Source organism: Diabrotica virgifera, chromosome 3 (genome assembly GCF_917563875.1).
Source record: "Diabrotica virgifera virgifera chromosome 3, PGI_DIABVI_V3a".
Taxonomy (NCBI): domain Eukaryota; kingdom Metazoa; phylum Arthropoda; class Insecta; order Coleoptera; family Chrysomelidae; genus Diabrotica; species Diabrotica virgifera.
The window spans coordinates 47,885,101-47,904,874 of NC_065445.1; the positions used below are offsets into that span (position 1 = coordinate 47,885,101).

General features: G+C 31.7%; 1 protein-coding gene across 3 annotated transcripts in view; it reads right to left on the reverse strand.

The window, feature by feature from the left end:
- LOC114325820 (homeodomain-interacting protein kinase 2) overlaps positions 1-19,774 on the reverse strand; it is a 273,933-nt gene that overhangs the window by 197,228 nt on the left and 56,931 nt on the right. For 2 of the 3 annotated variants that reach the window (XR_007697026.1, XM_028273950.2), the window contains exon 3: positions 4,450-4,603. Coding sequence is in view for 2 of the 3 variants with exons in the window: in XM_028273950.2 (XP_028129751.1) it covers positions 4,450-4,603 (154 nt within the window). In the remaining variant the exon portion in view is untranslated. The remainder of the gene's footprint in view (positions 1-4,449; positions 4,604-19,774) is intronic. The other variant, XM_028273951.2, reaches the window with a different exon arrangement.

Consider the following 19,774-nt stretch of genomic DNA (forward strand, 5'->3'; position numbering starts at 1 on the left):
GGGACAATTGAATCGAATTAAAAATTAAAACGCAGTAGATGTTTTCGTCTCGACAGTTATGTAAAAACACTTTGTTTAAAAGAGCAAGGTCTGTTATATTTATTAATATTTTCGGCTTAATTATAGCCCTCATCCGAACATGATGTCTTATTATTAGTATGTGTATGTGGATGATAATTGAATAGTGTATATCTTACAACATATTTTGTTTGTAAAAGTTACTTTTTATTGGCACCTATGTATACTTCGTCTAATTTACTAACCGTTGCACGTCATCCGCGTCATAGCCTGTGAACTCGCATGATACCAACACGAAATATTTAGGCGGTAGGTGTGTTCTTTTTTAGAATCGTTTTGCCGAGTCCACTGGAATTACAGCCACTAGACATATTTTATTATATACGCGTAGAAATAATATTTGAAGATTTCTATTAATGTTAACAGTGTCTACAGTGTTCTATACTATGGAGTGGAATCATGGACGTTAAATGTAGAGACAATGAGACGACTTAACGCCTTTGAAATGTGGACCTATAGAAAAATTATGAGGGTTTCCTGGGTAGATAGAGTTACAAACAATGAAGTACTGGGAAGAATAGGTAAAGAAAAGGAAGTTGAACTTACAATTAAAGAAAAGAAGCTACAGTATTTCGGACATGTGATGCGGGGCGAGAAGTATGGCATCCTACGACTCATAATGCAGGGAAAGATAGATGGCAGAAGAAGCATCGGAAGAAGACGAATTTCATGGTTGAAGAACCTGAGAGAGTGGTTTGGATGCAGCTCGAAACAACTATTTAGAGCTACTGCCTCAAAAATTAAAATAGCTATGATGATTGCCAACCTCCGTAGCGGAGATGGCACCTGAAGAAGAAGAAGATTAATGTTAACCTAAAGAAATACACAATAATATGTTGCATTTAATTTGTATAAATGGATTATAAAGCGTTTTTATGAAGCACATTTGTTCGGAACACACTGTACCTGTAATCGAACGAAGGTGACATTTTAGAATAAATTGGTAACATTTATTTGACAGTTGCGGTGATGACACTTCATATTTGTTTATATTCTTTACTATAAGTATCTGTTTTATTATATCTACCTACTGTTTTTATTATTTACTTTACTATAAAAAATCCTCTATTACAAAATATAAATTTCACCTAATTTTATCACGACTTGGAATAATCGAGGTATCTGACAACTTTTTAGTTGTTATTGTAGAGACATATACAAAGAAACCTACCGGCTTCTGCCAAGAGTTCGGAGCCGTTTTTTAATTATTAACACTGCAGTGCAAAAACGCTTGCACTGCAAATCTTAAAAGAACTTAATTCTTGTTCTCTATTTCTTAAATTTTTACTTATTTACATTGAATATTAATTTGTTTTGTTGTATAATCCACGTTTACAATAATTATGTGATCTATTTGATTTAAAATGGATTCAGGATTTTTTTTATACTTTGGCAACTATGTCAACTTAGATCTCTGGCGTAGATAATGACGTGCAACGGTAAGTAAATTAGATTGACTGTACAAATATACTACATACTCCAAGAAATTAACGCACCACCTTAAAACTTGGTCATTTTTGATGTCCTGAATTTCCTAAACCTGTTGTCCGATTTAAATGATTTTTTTATGTTATAGTCTTGTTCTATAACAATATTGCTGTAATAATATTGTTGCTGGACAGATAAATTGGCATTGTATACCGGGTGTACCAATTAAACTGTGTTTTTTTTCTCAAAGTTTACCACAACATGTGGAATATTCTGGCATTTATAAAATACTGAAATTAAAACCCAACTGTAGCCTCATGTTTTCTTAACATTCTGTTTTTGATTCATTCGCTTACGTTGGATAATAAAAAAGTTAGGGACTTTAACCTTCGGATGACCAAGGGGGTAAATTTTTACCCCAATGCATGTTTTTATTCAATAAATTCAGAAATATTTTTAATTTTAAACTCATTATTTTTTTATTTGACTTTAATATCATTATAGACACCCTCATATTTTGTAACAAAAAAAATTCCCTATATTTTACGAAAAAAAATTTATTTTTCTGAATTTGGGGTCAAAGACGAACTCCCTTGGCCTTCAATGCGCCAATTTTATACATATTAAGTATATACCGTCTATTATGTGGAATTGTATGTAAGAAACATTCCAATATTGAAAAAAATTTCTTTATTTCAAAGTTCAGAACGATGATTCCTGTTTTTGTTCAGTTGTAATTAAAAATATGTTTTACTAATGTTTATTTATTATTTATTGATACAATAGTAACATTAAAATTACAAATACATTATTTTATTTCTTAAAACAACTTAATTTTTTTGTCAATTGTCATTTTTGACAGGGGTCATTTTTGGTCCGTTGGTCATCCGTGTAACAAAAAAAGGTTGGTCATCGGAAGGTTAACAACTAGCCATGTTCTTCATCAACACAGGGTGTTTCTAATTAACGGCCGGTTTCACAAAGTAAAGTTAACTTGTGGTTAAGAGATAACCAGAGGTTACCCTTATGGGTATACCCAGAAGGGTAACAATTATGAAACTTAAACGCATATTTTGGGGTAACCTCTGGTTATCTCTTAACCACAAGTTAACTTTACTTTGTGAAGCCGGCCGTAAGTGCGTCAAATTTTAAGGGGTAGTTCTGCATGAAAATATAACGTGAGTTCGCTTTATAAACATATTATGTCCGCAAATGCTTCTTTTCCGAGATAAGGGATGTTGAAATGTTTATTACAAAATGACGATTTATTTATTGTTCTAAAACCGGTTGACATATGCAAATGAAATTTGGTATGTTTCAAGATTCAGTTATTGCTCTTTTTTTGACATAAAATTAAGAATTTCAATATTCTCCATTAGCACGCATACGGGTCATATTACCAGTACGCACGCCAATGGTGAATATAAAATTATTAATTGTACGGCAAAAATGCACAATAACTACCTCTTAAAACCCACCGAATTTTATTTGATATCTCAACCGGTTTTAGAGCAATAAATAAATCGTCAGTTTGTAAGAAAAATTTCATCAGACTGTATCTCCGAAACGAAGCATTTGCGGACATACGTTTATAAAGCAAACTGTGTTTTCTTCTTCATGCAGAATTACCCCTTAAAGTTTGTCGCACACCCTGTATTGATGAAAAACATGGCTAGTTGTTAAAGTACCTAACTTTGTTATTATCCAACATAAGCGATTGATTCAAAAACCAGAATGTTACGAAAATCTGAGGCTATAGTTGGGTTTTGATTTCAGTGTTTTATAAATGCTAGAATATTCCATAGGTAGTGGTGGACTAAGTGGTGGAATTTAAGTGATCTCCCAGGAGCTAAGAAGAGCGGAAACAGTGGAAAAACTATCAGCTGAAATCTTATCTGACGTACACGGACCCAATGACAACTGAAACGACAGCAACTAGGTATTTTGATCGTATACTAGCACCGAAATTCGAATGGTTCAGACCCATTCAAGTCGCAGTATACGAAAAAATTCGTACACGCATTATTCGAAAATACAAAAAACTTAATTTCGAGCGAATTTCTTCTAATTTCGTATACAAAATATGCTCGAATAAATTCGAAAATACGACCCCTTTATTGTGAGTGTGTAGTGTATAAATATTAGATAATTTTTTATAAATATTTACCTCCATAATATATAATTTAAATTTTATTATTTATTTAATATTTATCAGTCTATTTGACGTCAATGGTATGTTTTCTAAATTAGTTCATTAATTTAATACTAGTTTATATCTATTTTAAAGCATAACACAAATTTGTTTTAAAAATTTAATTAGGTATCATTAGTTCAAATTTTTAATTAAAGTAAACAACGTTAAATATTAACAACTATAAAATTAAATCCATTTAATACAAGATTTTTGCTAAAAAATCTCTATTTTTTGTTACGTATTATCTATAAAGATCTATAATTTTTGTTGGTCTTATTGTTGGTTATATTGTTGGTTATATTCTATAATAATTGGATGTTGCTCTAATGCAATACATTTCTTACTTAAACAGTGAGAGTTAGATATAGAAGTCTATATTCAAATTTGAAGAAAGTAAACATAATACTGTACTGAATATGGTCCCTGCAGCCGGATCATAATAAAAAAAGTACACAATTATCTAATAAGAAATTATTTTTTACGAGGTACATCCCTTACATATCTTACAAAATGTTGTACATATTTTATTTCTAACATGTATGTATTCTTGCGTTTTGAAAAAAATAGACGCATTATTCTACTTTACATCGAATAGATTGTTGATCTTATTTTTAATAATGATCTAGTTACAATGCACTTTTACAGACAAATTTGTTAACATTTCTTTGTTTCTTTATTTTATTTAATTATATATTTTTTCGTTACTGTGGTAAAGAGCAGTACTTAGAAATTAAAAAGGTTGGCATTACTTTTTTGCTTACCTTGCGGCTGGGGGTTGGTGCCCCCCGGAGCCGCTGTAACTTTGCTGTGGGCCGTCGTGGTTGTTGATATTGGACACTCTGTATTGGGGATGACCGCCTCCCCGCAGCTATTACCATTACCCTCGGGCGACCAAGTTTTTCGCTGAAAAATAAAAAAATACATTATTTTTTATACAAATACCTATGGGAATGATCAAAACTTATACCAAAAGACTAATATTCCCGCAATGACAACAGACAAATATGAAATCTACCGGGATAGGTAAGGTAGTAGTTCCAAATACCATCCAAGTCAACTAAGATACGCAAAACAATTTATTGATGTTTCGTAGCAAACTACCTGGTTACATTCCATTAACGACGATTACAATCATCACCATCATTGAGGCATCATCATTGTAACAATGCCTTGTAGATCTTGGCTTGCTCGCAGAGAAGTAGTCACTCCAGTCCATTCCTAGCAAATTCCCTCGATCTTCTGATTCTTAGAATCCAAAGACCTTCTTCCACATCATCATTCCTTCTACGCGGTCGTCCTCTACTTCTGCTGCCCTCTGAGTCTGAGAATATCAATCTCTTCGTGTCTGACATACTAGCAATGTGGGGATAAGTGTATCACTAGATATTATAATAATTCAATAAATAATTGTATGCTTTGAGCGTAGTTTTCTTTTTTTTTTTTGGTAATATAGCTATCGAGATCATTTTTTATGAAAATCTTGAGAAAAGCTATCTCGCAATTTTAACAAGATGTAGCGTGTGTTCCTAATGATTTCCACAGGATGCTGCAAAATAAGATGAAAAAACAACTTTATTATTACACTCCGTTTATGAGTAAAACATTGACATTTCTCCGAAAACATTGGTATAGTAATTCCTTAGAAAGATGCCAATAATGTGCAAAAAATATCAAAATCCAATCAACGGTTCAGAAGAAAAATAGCTTTCAAACCTATGGTACATTTTAAGGGGTTACATATATGTCTTGAGGGTAAAAAAAATGACTTTAAAAAAATTATATCTCGAAAAGTAAAAATTATTTTTATTTATAATTGGAACATGTATATAGTACTTAAGGTACCTACTCTCAAAAAAATTTTCAGCCAAAAATATTCATTTTTGTAGAGTTGACTGCAATTTTTCGACAACAGCCCTTTTTTGCGGTGGGCAGCATAACTAAGTCCAGTCTCATCTGAAATCAAAAAATCAAAAAGTTTTTTGTAGTTTATACCTCTGGCCAGTGAATGAACGAAGGAATTTTTATTAGGTGAAGTTGTTTTTGTTTTATAAAAAAAAAACTACTTTAAAAATGGTCATTTTTGAACAAATGAGAAAAATGGGGTCGAAAATGTGTTTAAACTTATGTAAAATCTTCAAATTTCATTTTTTTTTAAATTCCTTCGTTCATTCACTAGCCAGAGGTATAAACTACAGAGACTTTTTGATTTCAGATGAGACTGGACTTAGTTGCTGCCCACCGCAAAAAAGGGCTGTTGTCGAAAAATTGCAGTCAACTCTACAAAAATGAATATTTTTGGCTGAAATTTTTTTTGAGAGTACCTTAAGTACCTTTTACATGTTCCAATTATAAATAAAAATAATTTTTAGTTTTCGAGATCCTCGACACCGTAAGGTACAAGAGGACGGCTTAAGTAAATAAGTTTTCGAGATATAATTTTTTTAAAGTCACTTTTTTTACCAGCAAGACCTATGTAACCCCTTAAGGTGGTGCGTTAATTTTGGGTAGTAGTGCATATACTGATAACACTGTATTAGAAGAAAATACTAAAACGAATCAGAAAAATGACTACAACAGCGCAGACAGTAGTAAGAAGAAAAAAAAAACAAAATCTTTGAAATGTTTTTTTGGATGGTCAAATAATTGTGGAAAATAATTCGTTAGCGGCGAAAATCAATTAAATAATAAGGTTGTCCGAGAAATAAAAAATTGCAGTCAACTCTACAAAAATGAATATTTTTGGCTGAAATTTTTTTTGAGAGTACCTTAAGTACCTTTTACATGTTCCAATTATAAAGAGAGTGCCTTTTAGATGTTCCAATTATAAATAAAAATAATTTTTAGTTTTCGAGATCCTCGACACCGTAAGGTACAAGAGGACGGCTTAAGTAAATAAGTTTTCGAGATATAATTTTTTTAAAGTCACTTTTTTTTACCAGCTAGACCTGTGTAACCCCTTAAGGTGGTGCGTTAATTTTGGATAGTAGTGCATATACTGATAACACTGTATTAGAAGAAAATACTAAAACGAATCAGAAAAATGACTACATAGTCCTGTCGCCAGGGGGGGTACAACGGCCTCGTTAATTCAGATGGACTTACCCAAGTTTTTTTTATATATTTTGACCCGTAGAATACGAATTTTTTGGGTAACAGTTGATCCGGATGTCGATAAGATTGTTATAGACAAAGAACTTGAGGAATTACATAACAGCGATTTCTCGCAAAACAAAACATCTTTTTGTATTTTTTGGGTCATTTTAAGCAAAAAATATTCCTGCAAGTTTTTTCGTAGAATGCATAGTTTTCGAGATAACCGCGGTTGAACTTTCAAAAAATCGAAAAATTGCAATTTTTGAACCCGAATAACTTTAGATTAAAAAATAAAGTAGCAATTCTGCTTACCGCATTTGAAAGTTTAAGTCAAATTATATCGGTTTTGATTATTTGAATTGCTAAAAATTAATTTTTTTATTGTTAAAAAAATCTATAAACACATAGTGTTTACCGTACCTAATACATGCGTTTTAACGCATGCTACGTAGAAATTGAATCGCTTGCACTTGTAGCTACTCTACCTACTCGTTCGATTTTAAATGAGAAATCGTTGAAAACATCACTCACATACTAGGTGTTTATAACTTTGTTTAACAATAAAATAATAAATTTTTAGCAATGCAAATAATCAAAACCGATATAATTTGACTTAAACTTTCAAATGCGGTAAGCAGAATTGCTACTTTATTTTTTAATCAAAAGTTATTCGGGTTCAAAAATTACAATTTTTCGATTTTTTGAAAGTTCAACCGCGGTTATCTCGAAAACTATGCATTCTACGAATAAACATGTAGGAATATTTTTTGCTTAAAATGACCCAAAAAATACAAAAAGATATTTCGTTTTGCGAGAAATCGCTGTTATGTAATTCCTCAAGTTCTTTGTCTATAACAATCTTATCGACATCCGGATCAACTGTTACCCAAAAAATTCGTATTCTGCGGGTCAAAATATATAAAAAAAACTTGGGTAAGTCCATCTGAATTAAGGAGGCCGTTGTACCCCCCTGGCGACAGGACTAACAACAGCGCAGACAGTAGTAAGAAGAAAAAAAAACAAAATCTTTGAAATGTTTTTTTGGATGGTCAAATAATTGTGGAAAATAATTCGTTAGCGGCGAAAATCAATTAAATAATAAGGTTGTCTGAGAAATATAGAATGGATGCCATATACAGTTGATAAGCAGATAAGCCATAAATAATAATCATCATCATTGGTTCTACATCTGGTGGGTCTTGGCCTGTTCTAGAATCAGCTTCCATTCCTTGCTATCCTTCGCCTTTGTTTTCTAATTTCGTACTCTTAACACACGTAGGTCGTCTTCCACCTGGTCATTCAATCGTGCTCTGAGTCTTCCTCTTTTCCAAACTCCTGGTCTTTGGCTATAAATGTGTTTTGATGGCCCCATCTCGTTCACTCTTTCTAAAGCGCTGGTTTCCTCGAAAGCGGTGCCGACAACCTGATGCGATCGTAACACTGCGATGAATGACATCATAAAAAACTGTACCATGCAAAATAATAGCGGTGGTTTCCAAAGATGCGTTGGAAGCCACAGCTTGCTGAGCTTGCACATTTCATTACCGCAGTGAAGAACCTTGAATTTTTCACCGTAATCTGATGTCATTCATCGCAGTGCTACGGTCGCTGTTTGTCGGTGCCGCTTTCGAGGAAACCCAGGCTTTAGTGGCCTAGCCACCGCAGCCTTTTTATTTTGATGGAATTACCAATACCAGTTCACAGAAATGCGGTAAAGCTAAAAATTATAGCGTCTACGCCATAATCCGTTTATGGCATATCCATCAGACGTTTTCCTGCACGCCTTTATAAATAACAGGCGGGCTGAAAAGTTCGTAGGCTAACATAGAAAGACATTTTTTTGATAAAATTTGATTTTATTATTCAATATAGTTACCTTTGAGGGTGATACAACGATTATGATGGTCATACAACTTTTCAATACCATTTTTATAATACAATTTGTCTTTAGCCTCAAAATAAGCCTCAGTTTCGGCGATTAACTCTTTATTGGTGCTAAATTTCTTTCCAGCGAGCATTTTATTGAGGTCAGCTAACAGGTAGTAGTCGCCGGGAGCCATATCTGGCGAATACGGGGGCCGCGGAGGCAATTCTAAGCCCAATTCATGAAATTTTGCCATCATTTTCAGTAATTTGTTACACAGTGCGTTGTCTTGATGAAACAGCACTTTATTTTTCTTCAAATAGGGCCATTTTTACGCGATTTCGTTCTTCAAACGCTCCAATAACACAATGTAATATTCGCTGTTAATGGTTTTTCCCTTTTCGAGGTAGTCGATGAATATTATATCATGCGCATCCCAAAATACTGATGCCATAACCTTGCCAGCCGACTGTTGCGTCTTTCAACGCTTTGGAGTCGGTTAATCACGTGCAGTCGACCCGGCAGACTGTCGATTGGACTCCGGTGTGAAATGATGGAGCCATGTTTCATCCATTGTAATATATTGACGCAAAAATTCGGTTCAAATACTTCTCAGAAACACCAATTCGTTGTTGTTTTTGATCGATTGTGAGCTCTCGCGGCACCCACTTTTCACACAGCTTTCGCATACCCAAATATTCATGCACAATATATCCATCACGTTTCTTTCATATCTTTACAACACCCGTGTTGAGCTGCCCCCCCCCCCCACTTGCAAAAATTAAAAAACAAATACCCCTGATTTATGAGCTATTTATGAGCTCTCATATTCCGCAAACTAAAAATTTTGAGCTCGTTCCACTGAGCAGGAATTTAACACCCTAGTCATAGTGGGGGGGGAGCCCCCCCCACTACTTAAAAATAGGAATATTGAATCGGTTTTTGCGGCAGAATTACGAGCTATTTATGAGCTCTTGAAATTATATAGTTTCGATTTTTGAGCTCATCCCCTTCACCCCCAAACAACCCTTTAATTGATTTAACTTAAGAGAAAGATGCTGAGAAAACTTAAAATATATCGTATTGCGGATATAATTCCTATAGCTTATATACTCTAAGAATAAACTATTAAATCAAGGGCATTTCGATTATTGAGCTGCAACCCCTTCGCAAGAAAACCACCCTATCTTCCCGGCTTAAGAGAAAGTTGTATTTAAAATGCGTTAAACTAATTATTTGGCGACTACATATAATTTAATAATTTATAAGCTTCCAAATTACGCGCATTTAGATCAGTAAATTGCAATTTATTTTGTATAGTGCAGTCACTGAAGGTAAAAATCAACGATTACCTTCAAGTTCGGTGAACCTTCATCGATTTTCACGAAAATTGGTCAGTGGTTAGAGGATACGTCAAGAAACAAAGGTGACATGGTACCACCTTGCGCCTTTACCCTGAGGGTGGATACCGCCCCTTCTCGGGGGTGAAAATTATTTTATAAAAAATAACTGCACAAATCAATAAATGAACAAATTAAAAGCAAAATTTATTATATAAAGTTAATAAAATAAGTCAATACTTTTTAAGTTATTAAAGATCAAAGATTTTAATTATTTGTGAAAAAAATGCAGTTTTGAAGAGGTTTTTTGTAAATCACTGAAAAACTGTAAGTTTTTACAAAAAAGTTAATAGTAGTTTAATTCGCATAGCTTATATTCTAAGAATAAACTCTTAAATCACGCACCTTTCGATTACATAGCTACAACCCCTTCGCAAGAAAACGACCCCATTTTCCCGGCTTAAGAGAGAGTTGTTCTTAAAATAATTTAAATTGATTATTTGGCGACTACATATCGTTTAATAATTTATTAGCTTGCAAAATATACGCATCTCAATTATTGAATTGCCATTTTCTTTCTATAGTGCAGTCACTGAAGGTAAAAACAACTATTACCTTCGATTTCGGTAAATCTCCATTTATTTTCACGAATTGACAATAACAACTTGGGGTTTTAGCCTGGGGTATATGTCACCCCTTCTCGGGAGTGAAAATTACTTTATTAAAAATAACCCCACAAATCGAGAGAGGGACAAATTGTAAGCAAAATTTGTTATATAATGTGATTAAAATAAATCAATACTTTTTGAGTTATTAAAGATCAAATATTTTAATTTTTGGAAAGAAAATGCATGCTTTAGAGCGATTTTTCATAAATGACTCAAAAACTGTAAGTTTTTACAAAAAAGTTTTCATCACTAAAATTGAAGCTAATAAAGAATATAATAAACTGCTTACTTGAAAAACCTTTAATGTTAATTTAAAGTAAGTTATTGGTAACTAAATGTATATTTTTTTCCGCGACTGTTCAAATCTAAGGGTTCAAGCTTAAATAACGGGAAAAAGATGCATTTTATAACACTTAGGTACTAAATACTTGTCAAAGTACTTAGAAATACCCATCAAAAATAAGATCCAGAAAAAGTTGATAGTATCAAAATCCGCTCACCAATTTTCGTGAAAATGAATGGAGATTTACCGAAATCGAAGGTCATAGTTGATTTTTACCTTCAGTGACTGCACTATAGAAAGAAAATGGCAATTCAATAATTGAGATGCGTATATTTTGCGAGCTCATAAATTATTAAACAATATATAGTCGACAAATAATTAATTTAAATTATTTTAAGTACAACCCTCTCTTAAGCCGGGAATAAGGGATGGTTTTCTTGCGAAGGGGTTGTAGTTCAATAATCGAAAATCGCGTGATTTTAGAGTTTATTCTTAGAATATAAGCTATACGAATTAAACTAGACTGCCTTTGTTACTATAAATGGATCTACAATTCCATTGTAATATAGTTAGTTTTTCTGTAATATTTTTAGTAGCCATTTTCACTATCTGTGAGAATGGATTCTAAATTATCTTCATTATTATCGAATATTGTAATGATATTGTCCCTGATTTTATTTAATTCAAATTTTCCTTGATTATTAATTATATTTGTAATTAATGAATATATCTGTGAGATAAGTTTATCTCGACAAAACATGAAATTATTCTGTTGTGGAGCGGGTGTATATGGAGGAAGAGAAATTTGTCTTTTTTGATGGGAATTTTCTAAATCTGAATTACTAGTGCTTGGAATCTGAGAAGAAGTGTCAGTTCTTCGCCTTTTAATTGTTTTTGATTCTAATGCGGTTGAATTTGATTTTGGTTTATTTAAAGGAGCATAATAAATTGTTTTGTTTGCTGGTGCTAAATCGGAAAAATTTTCAAGATTATTTAATATATCAAACCTATTGTTGGTATTAATTTTGGCATAAGCTGGATTGTTAATCGATAATTCGGCATCCTTAAAACTTTTATTTTCGAAAGCCATTACTTTCTTTATGTCGTGTTGTTTTTTGTACATTGGGCAATCTCTTGAAATTGAAGGATGATCAGAAGATTTACAGTGAACGCACATTTGCAACTCGGAATTACATTCAGCGGAAGAATGCTCATTTGCACATCGAGAACAACGAGATTTGCCTTTACATTGAACGATATTGTGTCCGTAACGTAAACATTTTCGACATTGGACAACTGGATGGATGTATGGTTCTACAGGGAAATTAACCATATTTATATTAATAAAGGACGGAATTTTATTACCTTTAAAATTTATTACTACCAATTGTCTATTGACAAATTCTTCTTGTTTGGTTTCAGGGTTTATAATTTTTCGTTTCATTCTTCGCACTTCCGCCACTGGAACTATAGAATTAATTGCTTTTTTCAAGTATTCTTCAGTAAAAAAGGTATCAACGCCACGTATTATGCCTCGTTTATGCGTGAAAAATTTTGGAATATAAGCAATCAACTTATTTTTTGTTAGTATTTCGTGATTAATTAATAAATTAGCGATTTTGTATGTTCTAAAAATTACCTTAACACGTTTTAAACCTACAGAATGAATATCAATAACTTCATTTCTAAATTCAATTACTTGTTGTAAATAAAAGCCAATTCTGATAGGAAAAAGACGACCAAGATTCTTATCGGTATGTTCCAAAAATACCTGATACGGACCTGCATCCGTTGGTTGATATTTATTATCAAAGTCATATTTTTCGAAACCTGAGGATACTGTATCCATTGAAGAAACATTAATTTGATTATCATTATTAATTATTTGAATATTAGTATTTAAATTAACCGAGGGCGGACCAGGACCGCCCCCGTTACCTGACATTTTCTGTACAGCAAATCTGTCTTCAAAACTCTAGTTTTCCGCAAAGTACCACAAAACAGAAACTATTGATACAACTCTGCACGTGGAAACAAGGCCGGAATGTACCAAAAAACTGCCAAAATTAATAATTCTTTGGGACGAACTCCAAAAAACGAACACGACTTTGACAGTTATTTTGACGGAATGTATGCAATTATTTAAACAATATTTCACAAACAATAATAAAATTAGTTTGATTTTTGTGGAATTAAAATATTAAAATACAACAAAATATGGAGTAAGAAAATAATATATTAGATAAAGATTAGAAGAAATTTTGGTGGAAATCAACTTGTGTGAATCGGACACCGCTGTCCTGCGCGTAGCACCAAAAATTAATGTTTATTTAAAAAATTTCCTGACGCCGTGGTAATTATTCGATTTTAATTTTGCAAATTGCAAATGAAAGGTACAGTACACTTCTATAAGCAAAAAAAAAACAATTAACTTACTATCTGCTGTATTGTTAGTCCTGCAACATTTTTAAAAAATGAATTTTTTTTGCGAAAGCTGGATTGCAAAATTTATTGTGCAAAATCTATTAAACCGATCTTAATGAAATTTACAGTGTTGTTTTACTATATCATGAAGTTTTTCTGGGTAAAATATGAAGGTCCTAACTTTAGCATAAATGGTTGAAAAACGTAAAATGCGAATACTTGTTTTTGTATGGTTTTTTTCGCAAGTATTTTAGTAAATTGTAGTTGTTATTTGTTATTTATATTATGTTTTTCTTTTGACTGTATGTAAGCTTTGTCCATAAAATTGTAAAAATTTTCAGTGGCAATAAAGCATATTTCTATTCTATTCTATTGCTATTTTGCAACAAGGGTGAGTATTTTTTAAATTTTTAACCAATTCTATGTTGTAGGAAATTTAATTACGCAACTTTTATGCTAGTGAAACTTTTCTCAGAAATTAACAGTTTTAAAGTTATAATCAAAAAACCAATAAAAAAATAGAATTTTTCCTTCATATTTTGACATTTTGATTATTTAAACAATGTTCCGGACCATTTTGAGTGGGAGGATAACTCACATATTATTATTTGAGTTATTTTCAAGCAATTTCTGCAAAAAAATTTGAGTCACCTCTCAACGTCCATCTCAAAACAGATGAGCCCTGGACTATATATCTTTTTTAAACTAATAGTTCGACAGCTGTCAAATTTATAAAAGCATCTTTTGAATGTTAGGGCCGACTAAAAATCATATGGATTTAATACCAGTAGTGCCATCTATGTGTCAGCCTACGAACTTTTCAGCCCGCCAATTATGTTTTGAGGATTTTACGTTCAAAACAGCCTAATCGCTCTTTGTCAACGTCCACGTTTCTGACGCGCAAGTGAGGACGGGCTTGATAAGAGTTCGGTTCGGTACATCAATATTTTCGCTCTTTTTGTGACTAGATCCAATGTTAAAAATTTCTTTAATCCATAGTATGCTCTATTTGCTAGATACATACGTCATGTAAAACACAGCTAGCTAATAAAATTTCTAAGGCCAGAAAAATGACAACTCTTACCTATAGTCTGGGCTGATTATCGGAGAATAGGCCATTTTTGGGAAAAGTTATTTACCAGCAATTTTATTGCTGGAATCGAATTATAAGATCCTATATATTAATAATATAGGTATGCAAAGTTCTCAGATAGTGTGCTACTTTTTTTATAAACAAAATGGCGCCCGAAAATCGTGTTTTTTTCAATTATTGCTCTAGAACTCCGAAGATTTTAACTTTACAACAAAAACACTCAAATAAAAATTCACCGTGATTAAATTCTGCATAGAAATGTGTTTTTCCCGATCTACTCCGACAAAAATTTTCCTCGAAAAATGCGGGTTTTCCCAACAAAATCTTAATTTTCAAATAAAGTTTTAGATAAGTAATTATTTACCAATAATTAAATAATTTTGTGACTTAAAAGCCTTCTTGGTTTAGATTATAGTTCCAGAAGCTGGTGAAAATTAAACGAATATTTTAGGAACAATTCAATTGTTAATTAATAATTTACGGTCGCAATAATAACCAAAATAATTATGATACACTGATCAAACTTGGAAATCTTATGAAAGATGAGATGCCTATTTAACATTTTGTCGACAAAATATAAATTTTTTATTTTTTTGCATAATCTTTAAATGTATAAAAAAAATAGTTATAAACAAATTAACGTTTCTCAGAAAGTTTTTACTACATTATAATTTTAAAAAATAGCTAAAATGCGCATTTCAAATATCTTGAAAATGAATGCTTTAAAACTTTTTTGCAACCACTTGCAAAAAAGTTATGAAACAGCAAAATACACATACGATTACTACGGTGTTAATAATTTTTTAAATTCTTTCAAAGCGTAGAAGTGAACTTAAAGTACAAGCTAATTATTTATAAAACAATATCGATTATCAGCTTAATGGTTATATTCTAATTAAAGATTATAAATATATTTTTTTGTAATTTACACGCGTGAAAGTAGAATAATACAGTACCGTAGCCACCCGCCCACATACACAACTCGCGCGAGTTTAAGCGTGTCAGTCGCTTCGAGTGAACATTTTATCTCCGGCTCTGTATCAAGCCTACTTTCGCGCTAAAAATTACAAAAAAAAGTATTTTTAATCTTTTATTAAAATATAACCATTGCACTAATTTTTGACATTCTTTGTGAATAATTAGATTGTACCATAGACTCACTTTTAAGCTTTGAAACAATTAAAACAAATTATAAACAATGGAGATATCGTATATTTATTTTGCTGTTTCCTAACTTTTTTGCAAATGGTTGGAAATTTTTTTAAAGCATTCATTTTCAAAACCTATGAAATACGCATTTTAAGTATTTTTTAAACTTAGAATATAATAAACAATTTCTAAGAAATGTTAATTTGTTTATAACAATTTTTTTTAAACATTTAAAGATTATGCAAAAAAATGAAAAATTTATATTTTGTCGACAAAATATTAAATAGGCATCACACCTTTATAACCTTTCTAAGTTTGATCCATGTCTCATGATTATTTTGGTTGTTATTGCGACTGTAAATTGTTAATTAACAATTGAATTGTTGCTAAAATATTCGTTTCATTTTAACCGGCTTCTGAATTTATAATCTATACCAAGAAAGCTTTTATTTCACCAAGCTATATAATTATTGATAAATAATTACTAGCCCAAAAAATTTATTTGAAAATTCGAGATTTTGTTGGGAAAACCCACATTTTCCGAGGAAAATTTTCGTCGAAGCAAATCGGGAAAAACATGCCTCTATGTAGAATTAAATTGGGGTGAATTTTTATTTGAGTATTTTTGGTGTAAATTTAAAATCTTCGGAGTTATAGAGCAATAATTGAAAAAAATACGATTTGTCGGCGCCATTTTGTTTATAAAAAAAGTAGCACACTATCTGTGGACTTTGCATACCTACATTAATAATATATAGGATCTTATAGTTCGATTAAAGCAATAAAATTGCTGGTAAATAACCTTTCTTTGTACTTTACTAATTAGACTACGTATTATAACTATTTTTTTTTCAAAATTTAGAGATTATGCAAAAAAAAGAAAAATTTATATTTTGTCGATAAAATATTAAACAAGCATCTCATCTTTATAATCTTTATAAGTTTGATCAATGTATTATGATTATTTTGGTTATTATTGCGATCGTAAATTGTTAATTAACAATTGAATTGTTGCTAAAATATTCGTTTAATTTTCACCGGCTTCTGGAATTACAATCTATACCAAGAAATCTTTGATGTCACTAAGTATCTTACATAAAACTTTATTTGAAAATTTTCCGAGGAAAATTTTCGTCGGAGCAAATCGTGAAAAACATATCTCTATGCAGAATTTAATTGCGGTGAATTTTTATTTGGGTGTTTTTGTTGTAAAGTTAAAATCTTCGGAGTTATAGAGCAATAATTGAAAAAAATACGATTTGTCGGCGCCATTTTATTTATAAAAAAAGTAGCACACTATCTGCGGACTTTGCATACCTATATTATTAATATATAGGATCTTATAATTCGATTGGATCTTATAATTCGATTCCAGCAATAAAATTGCTGGTAAATAACTTTTCCATGAATTTTGCTAATTAGCCCAGAGTACTAATCGGCAACCCTGTTATCGACACAATACTGGTAATAATAAAAAACACAATTACAAAGTATTTCGACGTACCTATCACACATGACTGATTCTCGCGATGAAAGATAACTGATGCAATAATGTTTGCGTCATGGTTGCCAATGTTTCTGTTATTTACGTTTTTCTTTATTCATGAACGATATTCAAAATTGAATTATATAAGATATTATCAATTTTTTAATTCATAGTACTGCAGATAAACAGTCCGTGACTGTAAATTTGAATTTTCGTTAATTTTTGTTTTTGTCGTTAAATCAAGAGTCGTGACAAACTCAGGAAAGCTCTGGACTACGTGGTAAAATATAATTGATAAATTAAAATCATGACATAATATTCTCAAAATTTTTAAAGATAATCTACTTTAAAATAAGTACAGAAACATTATTTGTAGTACTTAGAAAAGTAATTTTGTATTTACGACTAACCATTTATGAGATACTGCTTTACTATCGCCGCAATAAGATTGTGTACATATTATGATGACTATGTATATACAGGTACATAAAACGAATAGGTACAGGATTACTATCGAATAAGTTGACTAATATAGGCAAATATGTACAAAATATTCATGAGGTAAATATCACCAAAACACAATAGTCCATAGTCCAGGTTGTAGCTTTGCATTTGTTCGGAAAAATAATCGGATTCAATTTTTTTTCCACCATCTTGCTTGAAAAGGTCCCCTTTTAACAAAGGGCCCCGCAGAAACCTTATGGGAAATGGCTCTCTGTCAAATGCTCTGAAACTTTGGGTTCTGGTAGTCCTTGATGTGTAGAACAAAAGACTCAATGGGCGCGTAGCTCCAAAAAATCATGGTTTTAAGATATAAACCTCTGAAGTTATAGGTACAGTGAGGACGTTTGAGTTGGAATAAATTCATTTTCTCGAGAATGGGTAACTCTGGAGATAAATTACGAATCAGGTCGATTTTTATTTTTAACTTATAATTTTTTTGCATATATGTCATACTAGTGACGTCATCCATCTGGGCGTGATGACGCAATCGATGATTTTTTTTAAATAAGAATAGGGGTCGTGTAATAGTTCATTTGAAAGGTTATACAATTCTCTATTCACTAATATAAACATTAACATAATTGTTTATACAGAGTGCCCAAAAAATTTTTTTAATTAAATTAATTGAGACAAAAAGAAGAATGTATATAATTTATTTAATTCGAAATATATTTTACTGGTGTTAGAAAACAGAAAAAAAATGGTAATTTAAAAATAAACATAGCTTTTTCCCTTAAATTAAATGTTCAAACTGCTAAGAGGCAAGTGGGTGGCAGCTTTCATATTGAATTTAAGCGAAAAACAATATTTTTTTATCAAATAAACATTTTTTTTTTGTTTTCGGACAACAGTAAAATGTATTTCGAATTAAATAAATTATATACATTCTTCTTTTTGTTTCAATTAATTTAATTAAAAAAAATTTTGGGCACCCTGTATAAATAATATTGTTAAGGTTTATATTATTAAATAGAGAATTTAATAACCTTTCAAATGAGCTGTCACACGACCCATATTCTTATTTAAAAAAATCATCGATTGCGTCATCACGCCCAGATGGATGACGTCACTAGTATGATATATGCCAAAAAATTATAATTTAAAAATAAAAATCGATCTGCTTCGTAATTTATCTCCAGAGTCGCCCATTCTCGAGAAAATGATTTTTTTCCAACTCAAACGTCCTCACTGGTTTATATCTTAAAACCATGATTTTTTGGAGCTACGCGCCCATTGAGTCTTGTGTTCTACACATCAAGGACTACCAGTACCCAAAGTTTCAGAGCATTTGACAGAGAGCCATTTCCCATAAGGTTTCTGCGGGGTCCTTTGCATGTTACCAGGGTCAGTTAAAAATTGTTTAAGCTTTTTTTTTGTTTTTTTTAAATTATTTTTTTTTGCGTCGAACAAAGTTTTTTTAGGTTTTTTGGATTATACGCGATACCTTACGCGCGCACTGTATATTAATACTTATTTAAAATTTAAACATGATGAAATAATATCAATGATTAGGTACATGTTTCAACTAAAAGGCAATATCTTGAAAATGGTGAGTGTGTTGTCGTGTGGCAACAACTCTGTCCGACCAAAGCCAACAGCCAACCAAAAGCAAGACTTCTCTTGCAAGTAAAAAAGCTCTAGCATCGAGATTATATTCATCAGCAACTCACCTAGCAAAAACCTTGATTGCATAAAAGGAAGCATAATATAAAAACGACAATGGAAAGCCAACTTTATGCAAGCAACAAATAGATAAGATTTTGCCGGATAGAAAGAAATAATGGTTTAGTGTCTAATTATCAAAAATTATTTATACTCTGAGAACAATAAAATTGATATAAATGAACGATTAGTGAGAACATTATCTTGATACGTAAAAAAATGCTACAAGATAAGGAAAAATTTGAAATATATGTCGTAATTAGACTCACTAGACAAAAAGTAAAAAATGAATAGTTTGGCATCACTAGCTGAGCACCCCCTGCAGGTTTTAAGCAAGACTTAGGTGAATCTCTAGTTGTCATGTGATCTACATGACACCCAGTTTGGATTCAGAAGAGGACTAGTGATGTGCGAGACTGGTCTTGGTCTTGCAGCAAGACCAAGACCGCCTTTGGGTTGCAAGACCAAGACCAGGTATTCAAGACCAAGACCAAGACCAAACCTTACA